General features: G+C 41.1%; 1 protein-coding gene across 7 annotated transcripts in view; it reads right to left on the bottom strand.

Annotated features, from left to right (window-relative positions):
• The window catches only part of GRM1 (glutamate metabotropic receptor 1), a 179,368-nt gene that overhangs the window by 7,693 nt on the left and 147,925 nt on the right, over positions 1-23,750 (bottom strand). For 3 of the 7 annotated variants that reach the window (XM_068184883.1, XM_068184881.1, XM_068184882.1), the window contains exon 8: positions 22,744-23,674. In XM_068184883.1, coding sequence (XP_068040984.1) covers positions 22,744-23,674 — 931 coding nt within the window. Of the gene's footprint in view, positions 1-6,563; positions 6,645-7,698; positions 7,738-22,743; positions 23,675-23,750 lie in introns of all 7 variants that reach the window. The other 4 variants (XM_068184885.1, XM_068184884.1, XM_068184887.1 and 1 more) reach the window with 2 other exon arrangements.

Below are 23,750 nucleotides of genomic sequence, written 5' to 3'. Positions count from 1 at the left end.
CAGTTGGCTCCTCTCCATGCTGCAGGATTCTGAAGATGACTTACATTAGATGTTGGATAGAAAAGGTTTCTTTACATCTCAGAGGCTGAATGCTTCTGAGGTGAAAAATTATTGTCCCATTGGTCTAAGGTAAGTTAGTCTGTGCAACTCGCTGGTCTTTTCACCAACAAAGTTATAACCTGAGATCAAGAGAGCATAGAGAATTAAATCACCTTTGAGTCTTGTGTCCCTGAAGCTTCGTGGTTTTTTTTTTTTTGTTTGTTTTTTTTTTTTTTTTTTGCCTTGAACATTTTATGCATAGCAATCCCTAACTGATAGCACATGAAATAGTTAAGCAGAATAGTATGTGTTCTGATGACGTTAACTCCAAGAACCCACAGGTTGGAAAATGGCTTCAGATGTAGTCAGTCAAAATGCATGAGAAAGAGCCCTTTCTGTTAAAATAGATCTGTTAAAGAGTTCATCCCCTGTTTTATCCTTTCAGGATGCCAGAATGGTGGTCTGCTATCTTCTCCAAATGGCCATGAGCTGAGGAAGAATCTTAATTGATTAAGATTCTTAATCTTGCTGAGATGAGTGACGCAGTCATTTGAGCCAGCTTGGTGGTGTTAGAAAAGACACAGAGCACAGATTTAATATGTAAGGCTGTTTGGTTTTTTTTAAGCAACAATGGCAATTAACCAGAGGAAGACGTTATAGGAGAAATAATAAATGTTACCTGTCTTTCATTGCCAGCCCAATATTTTGGCCCAACCTACCTCCTTGTAGTCACTGTAGTAACTGAAATCCCACAGCCAGTAGGAAGCACTGGGATAACCTGGCAGTCTCCTCTCAGGAAAAATTAAGTCCGAAACGAACCCTGAACTGTCTTACCAGCAACCAGAGGAGGTCAGTGTCAGGTACTGCCCAGTCACCAAATGCTGCTCCTCCCTTCAGAGAGCCCAGTTACAGCCACTGACAGCTGGCTCCGGAGCACAGCGCATGCAGAGCTGTCCCTGAACACTGACACTGAGATGACCAGCCTTTGGACGCACTGGGATACAGTGGTAAAAGAAATGCCCTGATCAAAAACTGTGCATTGGACAAAACCTTTCTCACCCCCACAGAGCACTTGCTGATGGATGCCATCCTAGGGAAGCCAGTGGAGAAATTTCTGCTGTGCCCACAGAGAGGCAGTCAGTAAACTACAAACTTTCTCCAACACTACAGTCACGTACCTGGTAATGAGCCTGCCTAAAGCTCTGTCCCAGTGCTGTCTCATGGTTGCCAGGGTCTAAGCTAACAAGCTGAAAATCTAAGGCTAATACCTGCACTGCAGCACACTGCAGGTGCTTCATTGGTATCCCCAAGGTCTCCTGTTATTGTCTCCATTTCAGTAAAGCCACTGGGGCATGCAATTTGATTAAGGGAGTGAGCAGATTTTAAACCAGGGTAGCGATATCTCCCTGCACTGAGCAGCCGCTCCTCTCAGAGCTGCCACAGCCAGCCCTGATGCTCATTAGCAAAGCAAAACTTCTAGAACACTGGTTCTAGGGACTCATCTCTTAAACCTGGGTTGGTAGAATTTCTCTGCACTCTCTCCTGAGTGAGGGAGCCATCATCAACCACAGTCCCTATCTGGTGTATGCTCAGGATTTTTGCCTCATATAATCACCTAAATGAAAAAAATAATCATAAACCAATTTCAGCTTTAGTTCGTTCACACTATAATCTCTACCTTGGTGACAAGAGGAACTTAAAATTGTTCTCACAGCATGGCTCCAATGCTTTTGTTAATGCTGTATAATTAGAGCAATGTTTAACCTCCCACTTGTGTTTCTGGAAATTTAAACTACTTAACTAACTTTTCCTTGTTGCTCCCTTCCTCCCTTCCTCCCCCTCTGCCTTTTTTTTTTTGGACAAAATTGCCTTGGGCATTGGACACAATATTCTATGTAAATTAGAGCACTACTTTAAATGTGTGATAAAAACTGCTACAAAAAATATAGGAAAACATAATGCTGTCATACTGTCTTGCCAGGGCAGAACCTGATGATACTTAGAGGTGTTGTGGGTGAGCTCAAGTCCAGAGCTGCCTTTCCAACTCTGTCTGGCCACTGGTTTATGTAAAATAAATGTAGCATATTAATTTCCTTTATAAGTTACTGTAATACAGAAGATAAGCATTACTTTATCTGAGTTATACATAGGCTTTCTAATGTATATTGACCCTATTGATAATTGGGATATTTTTCTCTTTTTTAAATTGAAATTTTAATATTATACAGTCTGTAATGTGGATGTAGTAGCTATGCCTAGGCTGAGTACCCTGTGATGAGATCCTGGTTTCCATCCAAAGGGTCTCCAGGTTGGGATCAGATCCTTGGGCAGGATCAGAGGTTGGCAGCCCCCCTCACCTCTCTGCTCTGGTCACCCGGATGGGGAAAGCTGGAACCAGGACTGGGATCACTCACTTTACATTTGTGCTACCACAGAAGTGGATTGCTGCTAGGCTCATATCTGGCCTATGGGGTAGGGAATTATTTCCAAATCCAACAGCTTGGATATATGTCCCAAAATAAGTAGATTTATTCACTTTGAGACATAACAATAATATTTATGTACATAAGTGCTTTTTTACAGCCTTGAATTTGGGGAGAGTGGGGGGTGGTGAGAGAAATGGTCAGTGCATTGCTTCAGTGTAGTTGAAGTCTCACAACTTCAGCATGTATCATAAATCTAACCTACCTAGCTCAAAAGAGGTGTGAGAATATTGCACTCATAATGTGTATGAAGGTCTGACTACTCATGATCACTACTACCAGAAATTTGTAGTCTCATCTGAAATACAGAAGCTGTGTCATATTTCAGATATCCAATATAGTGAAAAAATTTGCCCCATCTGTGTGTTCATTAGGTATTTTGAAAAAAAAAATCAACTACTAAAGTGTTGCTTTGAGAAAACAATCTAATAGATAATACAAAGTTCAGGATAATAAACAATTTGTCAGAAATAGCAAGAAAATTCATCCAGTGTTCAAGAAATGAAGATGAGAAACCTGCAAATCAAAGTGAAATTAAAAAGTGCTCTTAGTAGTGAACAGCTTTTGAATCTGTTTATTTTATTCTTATTAACAAGCAAAGCCCACTGAATATTCAGAATTAATTCATCCTACTGAATCATTTTTGCAATTTTTTTAAGGATAATAAAGTTAATGCATGGGAAAACATGGTGTAAATCATCATAGGTCCTCTGGTATCAACGGAGAAGCTCATTTGTGTTATCTGAAGGTGTATTTCATGCTGCAAATTCAAATAAATGTTTATGACAGTGCAGCCAATGCCAATGCCTGAGCATAAGCATTTATTCTTACAGGCTCAGAAGGGAGTACAGCTGATAGAACCTGAAAACTGAAAAGTACAATGTTTGTAGCAAAGGAACCTGGAAAGCTTAGGAACATACGAAGAAAACGTTAGAATTAAGTTCATTTACAAAAAGTGTAGGTGGGTGCAGCTAAGGCAAAATAGTCTGTAGGACTGGGAGGCTGTGAAGATCAGCAACCTTCAAAAAACATTACATCAAAAGAAATACCATAGAACTGCTGTTGAATAAGAAATACTAATTAATGAACTTTGAACAGAATAAAACCACAAAAATTGCCCATGAATTCTGTATTCCCCACTCAAAAGCACCACACCACAGTGCAGAGATCAGTAGGTCTTTCCTATGAATGCAGTTTAATAGTAATTAGGACAGTTGGAGGTTTTTCCTTGCTTTCTGTAATCCTCTGTGGTTCTGATGGAAAATTATTTGGGCCACAATGTTTTTTACCAAAAAGATATTGACAAGCTGAAAGCTGTATAGTGAACAGCAATAATAAAACACTGGGGACATAGGACAGATTGCATGACATAAAACTAAAATATCCAAATATATTCTGTTTTTTTCAAGCATCTCAAAGGCATTAGCACCAAGGCTGAAAGGTATTTCACATGGCATAGAGATGCCCAACTGAGACCTCTAAATGAAGCTAAAAAAATGGGCCAAATGATACCACATGACCAGAATATTTCCTAGTCAATAGCTGTAGCAGAGAAGGAGCAATTCCTTATGAACAGAAAAGCCTGTTGCCCCAGATATTTCCTGCCAAAAAGTGTGCAGCCTTTGCAGGGGTAGCAGTCAATGAGACCCTTCTTCCACAATAACTTGTCAGATTATCTGGTATACTTGAGAATAAAATAAATTCCTAACAGTTTAAATAGGGCTTAAAGAGCCATCAGACTTGCCTAAGCATGCCAGCATTCTGAGTGCTTAACCCTGTGGCAAACTTAGCCAAATTGCCACAGGAAGCTTAGTCATGAGGCCTCTTGTTTGTAATGTACAGCTCTCCCTAATGTGCTGCAGTAGATAAAGGAGCCTGTAAAGCCTGTGGGTTTTTTGGGTGTATCTGAAAGTTTCCATGGTAACGAATGTGCAGCTTCAGAAGAAAAGAGCCCTGAAACTCGAAGCTGATGCTTCTGGGTTTTTTTTTTTTAATATGATAATAAAATGTTATGATTCTGTGTTTTGATGATTCTGCATTTCTAACCATCTCCAGCACTGTACAGAGAATGGAGATGAACATTGGTGAAAAAAATGATGCTAAGTATTATATGCATCAAAACACAAGACAGTTTCAAGAGTCTTCATGTACTTGCTTGTAGGTGAGAGCTGAGGGAAACCATAGCATGTGTGGTGATTTATAGCATGTTGGAGTGGTGAAGCAGGGCCTCCTAATGAAAACCTGGACTGACAAACTGCTGGAGCTCTGGTGAATGAGACTGGGACCAGATGGTGGTGATGGGCAGTTGGTGATACGATGGACAATTGCCTACTGCTCAAACTAGGCTGTGTGGCCACAGGGAGCTCAGGTTGCTGACAGAGGACGTGCCCTTCCCTGAGCCCCATTGCAACTCTGCCAGCCCTCCGGACACATCAGCCCTGGCTGGAAGGAGGGGGAAGCCTGAGGGGCAGAGACAGGCAGAGAAGCAAAAATAGCAAGCTTCATGCTCAGCAGATCTGAAAAATTCCCCTGCTTCTTGAAGCTGTTCTTATCTGGGCAGCTACCACAAGCATTTGCAGACCCGTTGACAGGTTGGAGTCCCACCAGAGGTGTTTATTGGGAGCTCATGCGGATAAGGATTTTTTTTCCAAACTGAAAAAAAATATCCTAAGCATAGTCATGCAAAAAGCAGGAGGTTCAGCTTTCCCTGTGCACAGGAGTTTCACGGCTTTTGCCCATGCTTTTCTGATTAGAATCTGTTGTTGCATTTGCTTTTGCCTCCTAATAGTATGCCTGTGTTGGACTCCTATTTTAATTTCCAGACAGACAATTGGTGATCTGTACCCTGAGAATCTGCAGCACTTGTTCCAGTTCAGAAAAAGGGGCATATTGTTCTGACTAGAGCATAGTAACAAATAGTTTGTACTGCTCCTTACACTGCCTGTGTACAATTAGCCTTTCAGGGTGCCAAATCTGGTTGCTGCACAAGCCCCATAAAGCCATCACGACTGCCCCAAATGTATGATGCTTTCTCCTGATCTGCAAATCAGAGAGGCAGGTTGGATTGAATGAACATTGTTGCTACATGCCCACAAATTGCATAGACTCTCAGAGACATACACAGGGCTAAAATGCTTTGCACTACTCAGAGCAGTGCAACAGCATCTCTGGTTACAGTGAGCAGCACTGCCCAAAATGCTGTGTCAGTGGATCACAAGCATCTTTCCACCGAGTCACTGCACAATCTTCCCTGGGGCAGGAAGCAAGACTGTTACACATCTGCTGCTTATCAGATGGAAATGAGCACAGATCTGGAAGAAATGAGGTGAAGTCTTTCGGTTTTTGCAACAGCTTGCATGTTTTCTCCACCGTGTTTGTGTTTGCTCAGAGAGGACAGAATTTGCACTTCTTGCTTCTGAAGAGCTGGACTTCACTATTGTTTGCTGAATGCAGAACTATGCAGAATCTGAACATCTTTCAGAAATTACAACAGAAAAAGGATTCACTGCTGTTATTTTGAGATGCTGTTTGTTCCTACACCAAATCCTGCTGCTTTTATTTACATGTGCCTTTTTGTGATTTCCCTGTTTTCTGCAAATCTCACCAAATAAATATTTTCTTTGCTCCCTCAGCTGGGTCTGCAGCTGCAGTTTAATAACAACCATGGGTTAGCAAGGGCTGTGCACAGCAGAGGTGTTTTGCCATGTGAAGCACACAGGATAATGGCATCTTTATGGAAAACTACAAAAAGGAGAAAAATGTTGGCTACATGGAAAAAGAAGATAAAATTAGTACAAGAGGACATATTCGCAAAGTTGTAGGCATTTAGAAATAAAAATGTAAAAGCTGCAAAAAAATTATTCAGTGTCCTCTTCATTACATCTGGACAATGTTTAAAGTATTGTGTGAAACAAGGGGACATAAGCAAATTTCCCATCTTTAATGGCATGCACCACATTTGTCCCATCATTAGACATGATAAACCAATGAGATAAAGAAAGCAAGGGGTAAAACCACTCTTTGTCATGCAGCTTCTCTTACACATTCACTGCAGGGATTTTTCAAAGCTGCACATGTGCCGACGGACACTGGCTGGTGGGCGAGAACTCTGGCTGCCTCTTCCTGAAGATTGAAAAGAAAAAGACACCCAGTGAGTGGCTATACACATGTGCACACATGGTGGCTATACCACTCAATAGGTGCCTGTCCCTGTCCTATGTCTGTGGGCTTTCCCATCTTTCATCCTCTTGTCATCTCAACTTCCACATAGATTTCTCCTTAGCTCCAGCACAATACTGGTTAAAATAGATTTTCATGATGTTCATTCTGCTTCCTGTGCTGAGCCTTGATGCACTTTACATACCAGATGGCAAGGGCTGCTGTGCATCTAGCTGTCAGAGGAACTTTGCCCCTGGTATTCTCAACATAGGATGAAATGATGAAAAAAGGAGCATCTGCCCCTCACATCTTATTTACAAAAGCATCACCAAAAGTTTTTGCTGGTGGAGTTTTTAATATATACTCAGCTTCTGCTTTTTCCTTTGTCTCTCTTCCCCTAATATGTTTTTCTAAATGTTTCTTTTACTTTTGGAGCTCTGGCTGAATAGTCACTAGCTTGCATTATACATGATTTCACTACTGTGCTTCTTTTTTTTTTTTTTAAAGGAAGCACTGGGTTTATTGAGGTAGACACAAAATGAATAGTCTCCTAAGTACTATATCTGCAATGGTAATTCAATACAGAATTGCAGATTGCAGTTTGGGCTGTTAATATAGGATGATTTCCATTTAATTTCTCTTTTCTTCCTTGCCCTGTCAAGCAGATGCAAATTCTCATTTGTCTTCCCCAGTATCAATAAAAATAATATACACACAAGCGCGTGCTTTGACAAAAATCTCATGTATTTTTGCTCATGGAATGTATCACTGAATTTCTGAAAAAAAAATGTAAAATCATCATAGTATTGCAAATAAAATGCAAATTGAAATTCAGCATTTCTCCCCATCAAACAGTCATAGTGCATGCTTGCCAGACTTCTGTGTACCTCCAAATGACAGATTCATGGATGGTGTGTGCATGTACTACATACTCAGCACATGAGCCGAACAAGCCATTCTTCTCACCACGTACTAAAGCACAGGAGCATGGCATGATGTACACAGAACACATGCATACCCATTTGGGAGCAGTAGATGCCTTGAGATGACTTCTGCACTATTATGAATAAAACACAAATAAGACATTCTGCTGAACAATTTTGCCAACCTGATTACTTTGAAGCCTCTAGAAAAATTAAATTCCTTACCAGTAATGAGATCACTGAGATTTGAACATTTAAAAGTGATCATGACTAGGAACTTAGTTAGCATGCTCTCTCCTGTACCTTATTAAAGTCACAGGGATTATTAGGCTTCTGATTAGACAGAATATTCAGCATTTCTACAGTCTTCCATTTTTCTGAATCAATTGAGAGAATAAGAGCTTTCTACTTCCTGTGCTTTTTGTTCAGTCACAGAAGGTAATTTTACAAAACAAGTAGCAACACACAGTTGATTATCTGAGGGAAAAACCCAGAGCTAAATGTATTTCACACACATGCAGTGTTGTACACTCAATGGAGGGCACATGGCCACAGACAGCCCTGCTTAGGATCATGGAAAAGGTGGAAGACTTTTGTTTCAGAACATGGCTTGGCTGAGTCAACAGGCTTTGGCAGCCGTCATTCCTCAGCTGCTGCCATTTGCTGTCACTTATGGGTTACTTAGCTGCACCCCCTTTGTACTTTTTCATATTAATATATATCCCTGTAGTGAGTTCAGAGCAGTTTGCTCTCCAAGCTCTGGGCATCTGTTGGTCTGGTTATGAAATCCTCCTAAGAGAAAGGAAGATAGAAGCCTGCTTCCTCAAGCAGTTCAAAATGCTTCAAAATATTTTCAAAATACAGCAAACTCTTCTCTTACTGTGATTGCAGCTGTTCTCCTCAGCTAAAATCAGACACAGATGTTATATTTAAAAGAGTATGCAATCCCCAAATGCCTGGCCAGGTTTGCATTCTGGAGGAGGTTGTTGTTGTTAAAGTGCTGCCAAGCTCCATCAAAGCAGTGGTCTGCCTTTTGATCAAGGTCAAGGGTGATCCCCACATGGTGATACACAGCATATACATAGCAGAAATCACCTAAATCTCAGGGTTCATGCTTCAGTAGAATTTGAATTTATAGTGAAATTTAGATTTATAGTATGGGAAATGTAGTACATATGTTGACAGTATTTCAGTGAATTGTTTTCCAATTATCAAATCAATGTCAATTGTGTAAATAATAATAATAAACACTTTTGATGCATTGAATATGAAGCATCCTTGTAGGCTTTCTTTTATCTTCCTAGTAGTGTGTGCTAATACTGCAGAGCTGTGATTCAGGATTAATGCCCAGATCTCTATACCTTTTTTTTTTCTTTTATGTTTAATGATGGCAATGTATCTCTGCTTCTTTCTCCTAGCCTTGCAGGCAGTAATGGCAATTCACATATATTTCTGTGGTTATAAAACATTAGATACTCTGCCCATCTTTACAATATGAGGATTAATGAGTCATTTTGAGGGCAGTCTTCTCAAGGGCAATTCCTGCTGAGTAGTTATTTGTATCCTGAGCCCAGAGGCAGGATGGATCTTCTGTGCATTTGAACAAAGAGCTGGCATACCATCATGAAAGTGTCTGAGTTGCTTTATAAGGAACCCCTGGGTGCAATAACAGGGAGTCTGGCAGAGGAAGCAGGGTGGCAGTGAAGAGGGTTCCTGAAAGAAGTGTCTTAATTGCTTTACTTTATGTTCTTTGAAGCAGAAAAATGCTTCTGGCTAGTCATTCAGAACAGGGTAGGTAACAAGCCTGTTGAAATTTGCAGTGAGGAATATAAAGCATCAGAGGGAAGAATCGCTCTTGCCACCAGTTTTCCTCTTAAGTGTAAATGAATCATCCCATGCGGCAAACAGCTGTGTCAGGATTATAGGAAGTGTAAATTCCTATCTGCAATGTTTTATATCTGTACAGCTGCGAAACTAGAAACATTCACCTTCTGCTCTGGAATTATTCTCTCTGCTCAATCAGACTCCCAAAACAGAGTGAATCTATCTGGTGCCCAAGAAAATTGAGATGCAGTACACTGTGCTATTTATCATTTGAAGTCATGGTCAGAGATCCTCCATCCTAGATGTACTCCAAGCTGTAAAAAATCTTTCTAATTCCCCAAGTGAAAAAGTTATAGAATAGCATATCACCAGAATTTGTACAATCTCATTTGAAACAACTGAATATCAACAACATTAGGAAGAAAGTAAAGTGGGGAGGATATTCAAGGGTAGTTAAGTGATAGCCCTGAATAAACTCCTCATTTTTAAGAACTTATATATAACCCCTAGCTTTAGTACAGGAAAGGAGAAGACTTGTACTGTGCTCCAACACTCAGACTGCTTGCCCTCTGCACTTCCAAGGAATATCTCAGCAACACCAGAAACTTTCTGGCCTGCATTTCACTTCCTCAATGCTCCAGCAGTCTGCAAGGTGACTGGGAAGGTAAGCAAACCTCGTGTGCAGAACCAGACCACTAAGGTGTTCAACTAAACTCATCCCAGAGCCTCATGCCTCTCCAGTTCTAGCATCTTCCTAAGAAGAAACATGTTCTCTTTGAAAGGTTAGGTTTTATGTACAGTTGTCATGGCTGGATCAAAAGACATCTACATAAAAAGAAGCAAGGCTATGTCCTTTTCCTGAAGGATGAGGAGCTGAATTTTCAATGCCTTTCATATGAGCTAGGAACTGATAGCTAGGACCAAGACAACAGATGAAGTTGGGAAGATGAACAGATTCTTGGTACAATTTAATTTTTTAAACACAAGTCCTGCATACAGTCTAAGTGATGTCTGGAAATAATTTCTCTGGGTTTTAAATTAATTATTCTAATCAATGGCACAGCAACTAGTTTTGGAGAGTAATTAAAGAGCCATGGTGCAAAGAGCAGTACAAGTCTACAGGGTTATTCACCCTCACCCAGTAGAGTGAGGCATATGGATAATTATTACCCATAGAGGACTGAGAAGCAGGAGGGATTTCATGGCACACCCTTTCTGTTGAGGTGTGAGCATCTGCTGAAGAGGACAGAAGGGTCAAGGTCACCAAGGAGAACATAATCCCAGAAGAATGCCCAGAAAGACCTGGCGCTGAGCTGGATAGTGAAGATGGAGCAAAGGCTGTGTGCACTTCAGGTCACCCCAGGGCAGCAGGAGCCAGCTGTGTGCTGGGGGAGTGCTCTGGCCCTCCCCAGTTGCTCCCTTCTGCTGCTACATCTTCTCCTCTGTGTCAGCACAACCCTTGGCGAATTATTCAATCATCTGGCAGGGAACAACAGAGACAACTAATCTGGGTCACAGTTATGCCAGAAAAAGAAAGGAGAAAAAAAAAAAAAAAACAAAACCTCTTATTTCCCAATTTGTGTTCACAGTGTGGCTGTCCAGGTTCTTGTCCCTCCATAGGCAAAGTGATGGCACGGGATAAAGGAAGGCTTTGAGTGTCAGTTCTGGCTTAGGGCAGCTTAAAGCATTTGTGGATTTACAGGCTATGATAGCCCAAAGTAGCTGCAGGAAAGTCTCTTGGTTGTTTGGGATGGTGGTAGGAGAAATTTTTGAGATAACTTATATAACACTAAGGATTAAGAAATGTATATAGCCCTATGTTTCAGAGGATATAGGAAGGTAAAGGAGGAAGGACTGGCTGGGGAGCACAGAGATGCCTGGGACCACACTTTGTGCTCCACCAGAGGCTGTAGTGCCCAGGCGCATGAGCTGCGACTGCACACCCACGCAGTCCTGTGCTCCACCCCGCTGAGCCCACAAACAAAGCTGCCAGAGCCCACAAACAAAGCTGCCGGAGCCCACGACTCAGCGGGGCTGGTGCCACCCACACGCCTCATCTGCTCACTGGGCACTGTCTGCGGGTGGCTGCACTTTCAGGTGTAGCTCCCTGTCAGTCCTTGTCCGTCTGCTCGAGGTAGATAATCCCTCTGTAGGGGTTTCCACAGACTGTGTGATTTGCTTTCTTTGGTGTGATTGGTTGTTTCCTGAGTGTGTTGGTTGTCTGGTTAGTTAACTTGTCTGGGGGGCTTTGAGATGCAAAAATATGAGAAATGTGAAATAAGTCCCAATTTCTAGACAATCCATTCTCTGGGAAGGCAAGGCTTGCAAGCCAGTCAGTGCAGGCTGAGTGGAACCACCTGAAGATTTGGGTTGTGCCACAAAAATAAATGGCCAGAAGATAATACAAAAAAAAAAAAAATCCATTCAAATAGAGGGGAAAACTAACAAGAACTCTTAAGTAAAAAAGTGTGATGATTCCTGGCTTTAATACACCAAGGATGAGGAAAGATTAATAGTGTTGTGTAAAGAGAAGGAGGATCTACTAACTAGAAGGTGGCTTGTAGATGGTTATTTAAACTGAACCTGTGATTCTCTGGGACTGATCAGAATGAAATTGCAAACACCAGCAAACAATTGACTAGTGAAGAGTTGCTATAATCAGATCAAGGGGCACTTGTTTTGATAGAGTTTATGATCAGCTTTGACATCTCTGCTCTGTGGTGCTGCAGCACAGCTTTGCTAAACTAATAGTTTGCTGCTGAAGGGGACAACTCTTACCCCCTGTTCCCCAAACCATGGGTACCAGGGACAGCTTCTCTGGTGCTGACATTAGTGTTTATCTGACCTTGAAATCAGGCTCAAGGAATCCAGCAGACAGCAACTAATTTTCTTTTCTTTTCTCCTTTTTGTAAGGATAGTTATAGTTTTATAGGGTGGAAGAAAGCCACATCCTTTACACCACAAAAGAACCACAGAGAGCAGAGAAGGGAAAACAGCTTAAGAGGAAATAAACTGAAGCAATAAGCTAGAAATGGTAAATTATCTATAATGAACTAACAAGAAACCTGGAGTTTTTAGTTGTCAAGTGGGCTTTAAAGTGACAAATTGTGTGATTTCTTTCAGCCTGCACAATTGTTAGCTGTTTACAGTGATAATGACTTTTAACCTATGTTTGTCAGGTGTGGGAGGCTGAATGCCAGAGCACATATATGCTCTGAAGAATTAGTTGACTTGTTATTTCAAAATTAAATAGTCCTTTCACAACTTTAGTGTGGGGGGGAATGTTATATTGATACAATATACTTTCAACCCACGCTGAAAGTGGTTTCTTAGAGTCCTCTGGTACAGTAGAGAACCTAGCCTCTCATGCTGGCTATGTTTATTAGTGATTCTTTGACAGTGTATGTCTTCTGTGTGGTGGAGTCTGTTCTACAGGTATATCTTGGTCTGAAAACCCTAAAAGAGATCTGACAATGAAGAATTTGCCCATTCAGTGTCCTTGAGGCACAGAGGTAAGAATACAGAGAACAGAGGGGAATGTGGTCAGGTCTCTGCTCTGGGTGTGAATAGTTTTCAGTGTATTTGGGACAGAGGGAAAACAGAATTAGAAGACAAGTGAAAAAAGCCTCACTACCATACTAGCTAAAAAAAAAAAAAAGAAAGAAAGAAGTCAAGCAGAAAGCCAAGAAAGAGATTTTTTTTAATTCCTCACTCTTCCCTTTACAAACTCTTAAAACCCCACGAACAAAAATATAAGAAGACAAGTTGCCCATTACACACGTCTGAAGGCCAGACCTTTAGCAAAGACTACATCCAGATTTTGGACTGAGTAGTGCACCAGAAGTTAGCCTTTCCTTTGCCATATCCATCATATCCAAACACATGTATTTGTAAATGAACATGTCTGAATCTGCAGATTTTATTTCTGAGAGGGTGTAGAACCATACCCACCTACATTCCCTTAACAGACACAGACCACCTTCTCTCGCTGGGGATAGGATTAATTTGTGAATTATAGAGTCTGGCTAAAAATCAGATGCTTTGTCAGCATGTGATCATAACATCTGCAGTTTGTCTTGTGGTGTTTTGCTTTGTGAGGCATCCCTAAACAAAGGGGAGAGTTCATCACAAGAAGGGATAAACTTGGTGGACAAGCCAGAATGCAAAATGCCTTCCACAACAGTGAAAGAGAAGACATGCAAGTGTTGTCCCCTTCTTGGGCTCTTATGTACCTCTTATGTGTCCCTAAGCAAGGAAAAGGATTAAATAAATAAGCACTAGTTCTGCATTTCACATTAGTAACTTTGCACCGAATTGTTGGGATGAATCAAAAGTATTTTTCAGATGTCTTAATTTGAGGGGAAAAACAAACTCCAGTATTAACTGTGTATAATACTTCTGCTGTTTTATATTCCTGTTGTTATTTATAAAGAATATCAGTGATCCACATGATACCCTTCAGTACCCAAATTTTTTCACCCCTAAATTAGCTCAAAGATGTATGAAATCACAAGGTGGCTCAGAGACCACTGCAGAATAAGTGGTTTATTCTAGCAAGTGTTTTTACATGAATTATCACGTGTTTGTGCAATGTCACAGCTCTCTTAGTTTCTGCTGAGGTAAGGTAAGCAGCAGTGGCATGGGCTGAAACATAACACTGTGAGAAAAGAAAGGCGGTAAATGGCATTCTTGACTTAAAAAATGTTCAAGTGACCTCTAGAAGACTTGTATTAGTTCTTCATTCCATTTCCATTTTATATTTCAGAGCAACACTTACACACAACATGGGTTTGGGGATTGTTTTTTTTTTTTTTTCCTAAGGGTGTGCTTATGAGAGCTGGAATTTGATTTTCATATGAAATATAGAGAAAGATCCGGGGTTTTAGGTGCTTAACTGGATGTAACCTTCAACATCTATTTATGTATCTGGCACTCTTTAAAGGTGAAGTTTTCTTCCTTAATTCTCTCACAGAGACAATTGTAACCAAAACAATGTGCGAGTGTGGTGCTAAGCAGATAGACAGCACTTGCTTATTCCCTACATGGGAACACAATTGTTTGTATCACTCACTAATGAGTTGATGCACATTTGCAGCATCCTAAGTGGATATGAATAATGTATAGACATACCAAAATACAAGGAAATGTAATAAGTGATCCAGTCAAGCAAGAAATTAAATTTTAAGTGGTGTCCTTATTCCTGTGGTTTATGCCAAGAAAGATACTAACTTTTCCCAGGATTTCTGTAGTGCTGCCTTTGCTTCCCCTCAGTCAGGAAGCAGAGATTACGGTACATAATCACAAAGCTCCCCTCTGATGTGACTCTGTATCTTTCTGTCATTGTGCTTAAGTATTGAGATTCATTCAACAAACCTGCCTAGTGCTACAGCAGTGCCCCCAAGCAGAAAAACATTTTGTGATTCAGCATCTTGAGAGCTGCAAAACAAGAGGAGGAGTAGTAAAGTGAAGTTCTCCAGCAGTCCTTTGCAAGAACCAGGCTGGACTCAGAGACCGTGCCTTGGATAGATGTCCTATCAAAATCTCCTGGGAGAACAAAGTTGTGCCCACCCCCGAAACGAGTGTGGTAAAACTGCCATAGACTGGGAAGTTCTGAGAAAGGGAGGAAATTGCATAGAAACTTACACAACAGCCCTCTCATTTAAAAGGGGCCATGCACATAACATGTGGCTCTGACTGGTGATAAAGAGGCAGAAGTCTGGATGGGAGCACAGGGTGCAGACAACGTATCCTGTAAACTTATTCAGTATAACCTGGGTTTTGTCTGAAGGGGGTTTATCCCCACTGTTCTTACTGGGGAGCCACTGCAGAACCTCAGAGATTTTCCAAGTTATTTCTCGAAAATATAGTCTCAGACAGCCTCTCTTTGGCCGTGGAAGCAAGCCCAGAGGACTGAGATATTTGGTTTTGCTTGATCACAAACATCCCAATCATAGTATGTATTTTTGTCCACTTCTCCTCATCTTGTTTTAGGAATGGCATGTGATCAGCTATGCATGAGCTGGGACTCCCTTTAGCTGGTATAATTTGCAAGGAAAACCTGTGGTGCTTTATGCAGCTATGCCCCTTATTTCTCATTAGAAGAATTAAAAAACCCACTATCACCAGACTGGTTATTTTGCACACACACACACACACAGATAGACAATTTGGTATATAATTTGATATGTGCATATGCTATGCCTAGTTTTTAAAGAAATGTGGCTTTTAGTAGTTATTTAAATGAGATAGAATGTAAGGCTGGAAGTGATATCTGAGAGTCTTTTATCCTTTATTTTGTATTTTATTTTTGGTCTATGGGCCAGCACTACAATATATGTGTATCATAATCAAATGCAAATTCAAGGTAATGGAAGACAATATTAGATATAATTACATAGATCAAATTTAACAGAGAAACCCTGCAGCGGGGCTAGAGGAGATTGTTATTGGAATGTTACGTTTCACACTCCCGTTACTTTTTGTTTCTTCCCAGTTCTTTAACGTTGGTTCTAAGAGTCTCTTTGGAACCATGTCTTCTGGGAGTTTTAAATATTCACTTAAATCAATATACTGAGAAGGACAGAACAGCTTGACTGGGTTTGTTGTATTTTCTTACATAAAATTCACATCACATCCACAAGAGAACTGGGTAAGAGTTGTTACATGTCACAGTGCTATGTGTCTGCAAAATCTTTCATGGTTTAAGACCAGTAAACAGCCCAGCAAAACCAGCAAACATACCAACTGCTGGGAGAGAGATGTTTGGCATTAATACCCTCAGCTATCCTTTGTGAGCATGCAAGAGACTTTCCCAAAAAGACACTCAGAAAAGGGTGAAGGACTACACTGAATACAGAAGCTGGATAAATGTTAAGGAGGGCTGAAACGGGAAGATGAATCAGGCCAGGCCAGGGTGCCACCTGCCTTCCCAGTGACAGCTGTGTCACCAGGAGCCATTCTAGAGCTGCCACATCTGCAACAACCTGTGAAGGAAGCAGACTCCTCCTCCATGATATGCCCTGAGTATGATGCAAGGGTGAACCAAATGTCCAGTGGTTTTGGAGCCCCATGCCATGGTTGGGAGCTGGGAGCCTCAAAGCCATGGGCCAGCACAGCCCCTTGTGCCCCACAGTGCCACTGCCCGAGAGAGTCATCCCCAAAACCAGGTTGTGGGTGTCAGCTTTTTATTGGAGGTTAATGGAGAGATCAGTTATACAGCAACAAATTGTTTAAATAAACAACCTTATCTGTCCTGTACAACTTTGCCATTTTTTTTTCTTTTCAACCTCTGTATAATTTCCCACTGGCAGAAGCTCACATCCTTGCTGCTGTTCCAAAATTCTCTTTCATAATATGCCATTTCCCTCTGGGTTAAGCTTCAGTAGGATGGCTGTGCAGGCAAAGCAGGCCTAAGGGTCTTCTTGAAAATCCCTTGTAATGTGGTATTTTCCAAGGTCTTTAATGGTAAAAATTAGGGTCTGTCTTATTGTGTCTGCAATACTAGTGCAGGACACAAGAAGTTTACCCACTGCATCCGTTTTCTAAATTGCAAAGCAAGGTAGTCTACCATCTCCTAACAGATTCAGCAATTGTCTTTATACTGGTTTGGCACTGTTGTAGGAAGATAAAACTACACAAGATGCTAATCTGTATAAGAAGCATTTAAAGATAATTATTGTGTGCTGCAGGCTGGATGACACGCTTCAGGACCAAAGAAAATACTTCTCACATTGGGCTTGTGTCCTGAAGCATAGGATTTAATATATCTCTTTTACAAAAGTAGGTACAATGGTGAACAGTAATTATTAAGCCTGTTTGCACTTTCCACTAAGCCTACTTGTTTCAGAAGTTTTAGCTAGACCAAGGGAAAAATTCCCACTGTGGCTGTTGCCAGGTTGAGATAGATTGGTTTGTTTCGATTTCACCTACTTCAGCCTGCAGAGATCAGGACAAAAGGCAGTGTTTGACTTATATCAGAAGTGCTTTCATGTATTCTGTTCACACTTTGCTCTCTCCCTCCTTGCCTCTATAACCCCTGCTTAAAGATAGAATATTGACTGTGCAGAATAATAACATAATAGTGAGAAGATGGAGTACTCCTGAGCACCTATTTCTGTGACAGGGCTGTTAGGCTGGATTAAGTGACAGGCTGTAAAATATCTACATTTGAGCAACTGCAGCAGAGCGTGCTGAACATTTACTCTCTGTGTGTGGAAGCTCCAAGTCTTGCCATGCTTCACTGTACATGTGACTCCTCCCACCATCATGAAAACCAGTGAAACAAAATCTTCTGGACATACTTCTGCTAAGATTCCCCTCACCATGTGTCTGTGGGAGACTTTGAAGGAGGTCAAGAGCCCAAAAGCCTTTGTGGACTGTGAATAGCCAAGGGAAATGAGCATGGCTTGTCAGTACAGCTTGCTCAAGATGAAATGGCAACTCAGCAAGTCAGTTTGAAGAGAAACATTAACTTCAGAATACCTAGAGATAATTTTAAAGCTGGCAAGACAAAAAAGCAGGTGGTTCCTTAAGCCATGTGTTACTAGAGGTTACTGAGAACCCTAGTTCTCAGTTCAAAAACTGTATGTGGGAGCCAGCACAGAGGGAGAAAGGACAAAGGGAAGCAGGAAGAAGTTACTACGGGATGTTGGGTTGTCTGCAAATTTTCATTGGAATAAAACAAATCACATTTGAGAGATCCATGGCCCAAGTCACTGGATGCCTGTGACAGCAGTTTAGAGGCATGGACTGCTGAAATATGTGAAAAAGATAAATTACATGTTTGGAAGTACTTTAAATTAGCTATTCATTTCTAAAGGCAGACAGCTGGATGAAAAATAATTGAATGCAAATATACTAAAATTACAAGGGGAAAGCAGGTAGCCTCTGCATTAATATGGAGTCCTGGCCATTCAGTGAGTCTTGCTAATTGGCTTTGTATTAACTCAGATTTTACTATATAATGTATATTGACAACTAAATATTTACTCTGATTCAAAATGCACTAAAATGGTGTCCAGACATGGGGTCTCAACCATAAATTTAAAATAATTTATATATGAAGACTGAGGGAACAGATAAGCATCACTGCCACACCTGCAGCTTGTTACCCAAAGACACAAAATTAACTTTCTTCCTGCGGTGACTCCTGCAGCACTCCTGGAGAAAGCATTTCCTGAACCCTCATCAGAATCAGCATCTGAAGTAGTGTCACCGTTTGTTTTTTTTTGTTTGTTTTGTTTTGTTTTTTTTTTTTCCTTCATGTACTACAGAAGGGAAGGGATTGTTCAGGCACTGTAAAAGTGTCCTTCTCTTCAAGCTCATTCACCCTCATAGACCAAAATAACTTCTGAGACCAAGAAGTAGGCTTAAGATCACAGCAAGGTCCATACACAAATGTTTCCGTCTCACATCTGGAAAAAATAAAAAATAGATGCAAAAGACTCTCCTAACAAAAGCTGCTATGCCATCATCCTATAACAGCCAGGATTTTGTAATACCTTCAAGCAGCGAACAAACAGTAAATGTCCCCACAAAGCTTCAACACAAGCAGCATATATCTCTCTCTCTCTTCATCTCTCCTGATGGAGCTGCTCCATTTTTTGTACATATTTAAGTATTCATTTGACAAGAGGGAAAGAAAGACAGTTGTTTGGTACTGAAGACACGAGGGATCCTTCAGACCCAGATTCAAGCTCTCTCTCACAATACAAAGTATTTCCCTAGAGTTTGCTCCACAATATTTTTTACTCTGTTCCAAAATACTGCTGGACAAGAACTTACAGAAAGGAGACCTTCCCTGGACAGTGCATAATCCAGTTATAGATCATCTACCTGGGAAATGAAGGAGAGGCACTTAGCCTAAATGAGTGCTTTAACTGTTGGGGTAAGATTCCCTCATGATTTCCCAATGTCTTCCTCTCTCGATGGGAGAAAAGAATGTCCCCCTGGCCCAGGGTAAATGCTTACCAGCAAAGGCCAATTCTATGAAGCATTTTGAAAGGCTTTTGTTGAAATAGTTTTCTGATAGAAAATATATATATTCCACTGGAAAATTCCCAACCAGCTCTATGAAAAACAATGTTTGTTGTAATTGCTCATAGTTTAACTCAATCAAAATAAGAGAGAGTTCAAATCCTCAAGATTGCACATACCATCTTGAGAGTGAGATGAGTAAAGGCAGTGTTCTTTATTATTTATGTGAAGACCAGTGTTACTAAGAAATTTATTTTCACTGAAACTCCGTTGGCAATGCAGCTGGAACAGACTTTTTCAAGATGACTTTTCTGACCTCTATGTAAGCACCAGAGACAGCTGAATGTTTTGAATTGATTAATTGATCCCATGTTAGCAGACTTCCCTGGTTAATTATTTTGCTCTGCTTTAGGAAGGAGAAAGGAAGAGTGTCTCAACTGGCTTTAGTCCCCAAGCTAAACTAGTTAAACTAACAGCACAACATTGCATGAAAATGCTTTATGAAGGCTTATATAAGTTTGATCAGTCCTTGTAAATGTAAACCAGTTTCCATTTTTAAAACTAATTCAATTTAACCCTGTATCTCCACACCAATTTAATTTAGATGGATGCAACTTTTCTGTTTAGGAATTGGAATTCAATAGATTAAGCAGAGAAGAGATTTGATACAGACAGAAAAAGAGATGAAAATTAAAAAGCAGAAAAAGAAAAGCAAACTAGGAAGAGGGAGAAGGTACAACAAGAAGATAGATTAATACCTCTAGAAGAGAAATCTTTTGAGTGCAGAACTGCTGGCCACTTATAGACAGAAAAATGTGGCCTCAGGGAGAGACTATTAAAGAATCTAGAAACAGAACAACATACTTACAGGGATTAGAATTACTGAAAACATCACAAATAAATCCCAGATTTTGATGTTTGACAAACAAACCAACCAAACCAAATAATAAAGAAACCCACCCAAAACCAAAACAAAACCAAAACTATCAACAAACCAAAACCAAACCAAAACAAAACCACAAACAAAACCATTGAAAATCAGTCTGGAGATATTCCTGTGGGCATTGAACATGTATCAGTAGCTTTAAGTCCTGTTTCAGGAAGGACCTGATTACACATTTGAGTTATCTAGGTGCTTACAAGGCTGCAGCAAATTCTACATTTTCCTTCTTGATTTCCACGGTGACTCACTTTTTTATTCATGTTGTCACAGTTTCCTCAGAAACTTTGCAATGAACTCAGCTAGGAGCTAAAAAACCTCTCCAATGCCCTTTTTTTTTTTTGCCTTGTGACTTTATTTCCAAAGCTTCATGTTTGTCTATTAAACTTCTTTCAGTTCTTCATACCCATGAACAGAGCTGTCCTTTTCCATCAGCAATCCCAGGGTGCCTCTGCACCTGTGCTGGTTTGGGTGAAGGATATGCAGTAACTGCACAAGAAGTTTAGGTCAGAGGTGGGAATTTGGCTATATAAAAGACATGGATGCTTAACCTGAGGGAAAAAAGGCATTAACTAGGCATTGAGCTTTTAGTTTAGAAAAACAACGTAAAACTCTGTAGAGCTCTTTTGCTTCATAACACTCACACAGGCTTAACATAGAGGTCAAGAAAATCTTACTAAAATTATGTAACAAATTGCTAAAAAGCTCAGGTAAGCCTGTTTGAGTTTTAAAGGTTGCAATTATGAGGGAGAAGCTCAACTTTTCAACGGGATGTAATATTCTCTCCTATTAAAAATTGTATTCTAAGTATATCACATTTAGAATCTTTTAAATTACTTTTTCTTTTTTTTAAATAAATGTAGAAGAAGCATATGAAGGACAGAGAATTAGTTATTAAGTCTCTCATGACCTAGAATAGTCAAAAGTCCTCTTTTTGACAGACATCAGCTTAAAGAAACCAACACTGTTAGCCAGAAACCCCACTGCAGGGACACCACACTAGTTTCTTACAGATGTCTGAGTCCCCATCTAACTACCATAGAGTCAGAGGAAGGTGGATCAGGCTCCATCTTTCTATTTGCATGGAATTCATGCTCTTGGGCTACAGAGGGTTTTGGCTATCTCCCTGCAAGTAGTGGCTGCTAGGGCTGCTCGCCAGTCCCTGCTCTCTCTCTGTGTAGCTCGGGAGTCGGCAGCCTTGATGCGGCCTCTGTGGCACACTGAGCTGTGTATTTGGGTCACTTACATCTCCATTCCCTTTCCTTCTGACCCCCTGTCTAGCAAAAAAATAAAATGTACTGAAGTAGCATAAAGAAAAAATTGATCACAGCATGGGTTTTCTACAGTATTGCCTCCATCACCAGGACAGATGAAAATGGTTCTTATGCAAACTGAATCAAAACCAACCTGAGTCACTCAGAGAAACCTACAGATCCCAAAAAACTGGAAATTAACTGAATTTTAAATATATTGGGAAGCTCAGAAATGTAGGTTCCACTGGTGCTTTTTTATTTTTATTTTTTTTATTGGGACAAAAATAATCTAAGCTCATGTGTAGCCCTATGGTGCTTCTTTAAAGATTAAAAAACAGTAAGATAATAAAGAATGCAAATTTTCAGACAGCTCCTCACAGGGAGATGCTGTTTGAAGTAACATTTCTCTCTCTCACTCTGCTGCGTCTGGGTTGCTTTTAATTATTAGCAAGGAATAGCAAGTTCCACAGAAGTGAATGCAAGTTCATTTTCACCATCAGTTTACTTCTGCAACTTTCACACCAACGCTGAGTTTGAGAACATGGAGAGATTTACATGGATGATGAGTAAGAGTATTGCTCAAAACGCTAAGTATTAAATAGAGCACAGGGATAACACGGAGGGTGCTTTTGAATCACAGTCATGAGGACTGTCACAATACACTACCTTGAAAACATGTTCAGTCCTCAGCTTTCACACACATTCCAGTGGCCTTAGGCAAGTACATGTGATTTACAATCATTCAGACAGAGATTTCTTTTCTAAAAGGCTACAGTAGCACCTCAGTTTGAACATAATGCAGAGCAAGTTCAAGTCAGGGCATGAGCTCCCTGTACACACGCACATGTGACACAGGGAGAGACATGAAGCTGCCATGGGGCTTGGTCACTCTGCCACTGCCTGACCTGCTCCAAAGGTAGAGGGAGCTGTGCACAGGGCTGCCTTCAGAGCAGGAGAGAAGATAATGAGCAACATGTCAATATCCATCTGAGGCTTAGAACTAAAGAGTCATTTCCACCTTCTCTTCTACACATGAGATGAAAAACTATTACATACCTTACTATTCAGCAGACTACAGTCAACCAAGAGAGGATGGCAAATAGAGGGACATATACAGATAGATGTATACCTGGAATCAATCCACTTACTTTGGATTTCCAGCCCCTGGCTTCTTTCTCCGGAATATGTTGAGGAAAGTGTTGGACTTGCAGGGTGCCTTGCCATCCCCGACATGCATACGCACCACGTCTGAGGTGGTGAAGGCACTGCGGACGTTCCTCTCAGGCTTGGCTATAATGATGTACATCTTAGGAGTGAACATGCACCCCAGAGCCACTGTCACGCTCAGGCTCACTGCGAAACAGGTGGTGATGATCTTGTAGTTGCTCCCAAAATAGATGGGCACGAAGGCCAGCCAGATGATACAAGTGGTGTACATGGTGAATGCAATGTACTTGGCCTCATTGAAATTGGCAGGCACATTGCGAGTCTTGAAGGCGTAGTACGTGCAGCTCATGATGAGGAGTCCATTGTAGCCCACAGGAGCCACGACGCCCAGGTTGCTGGTGTTGCAGATAAGGTAAACTTCCTTAATGCTGGGGTAGGAGAGGATGGGCATGGGGGGCTCCAGGATGATCAGTGTGATCACCAGTGTCAGCTGCACGCTGATCAGAATTGAGGCGATGACCACCTGGGCCCAGGCGCTCATGAAGCGGGGCTTGCGGGTACAGATCTTCTTCTTGCTGCCCGCCAGGATGCGCGCGATGCGGTTGGTTTTGGTCACGAGGGCGGAATAACACATGGCGGAGGAGAGGCCCACCAGAAGGCGCTGGAGGTAGCAGGACGTTGTGGTGGGTTTAGCTATAAGGGTGAAAGGGCAGACATAGCCCAGAAAGATGCCAGCCAGGATAATATAGCAGAGCTCGCGGCTGGAGGATTTGACAACAGGGGTGTCTCTGTAGAGCACAAAGATAAGGGTGACAAACATGGTGACCAGGATCCCCAGGCAGGAAAAGACCACGGCCACAATAGACTCTATATTGCTCCACTGGAGATACTTTACAGGGATGGGTTCGCAGCCTGCAGTGTACAGGAGAGAAACAGAGTGTTAAAAAGGCAGCTCCTGGAAGAACCTTTTTTGCTGGATCTCAGTATA

This window comes from Anomalospiza imberbis, chromosome 3, assembly GCF_031753505.1.
Source record: "Anomalospiza imberbis isolate Cuckoo-Finch-1a 21T00152 chromosome 3, ASM3175350v1, whole genome shotgun sequence".
Lineage (NCBI taxonomy): Eukaryota > Metazoa > Chordata > Aves > Passeriformes > Viduidae > Anomalospiza > Anomalospiza imberbis.
The sequence above is the reverse complement of the archived record's forward strand: the minus strand, read 5'-3'. Positions and strand labels throughout refer to the sequence as shown.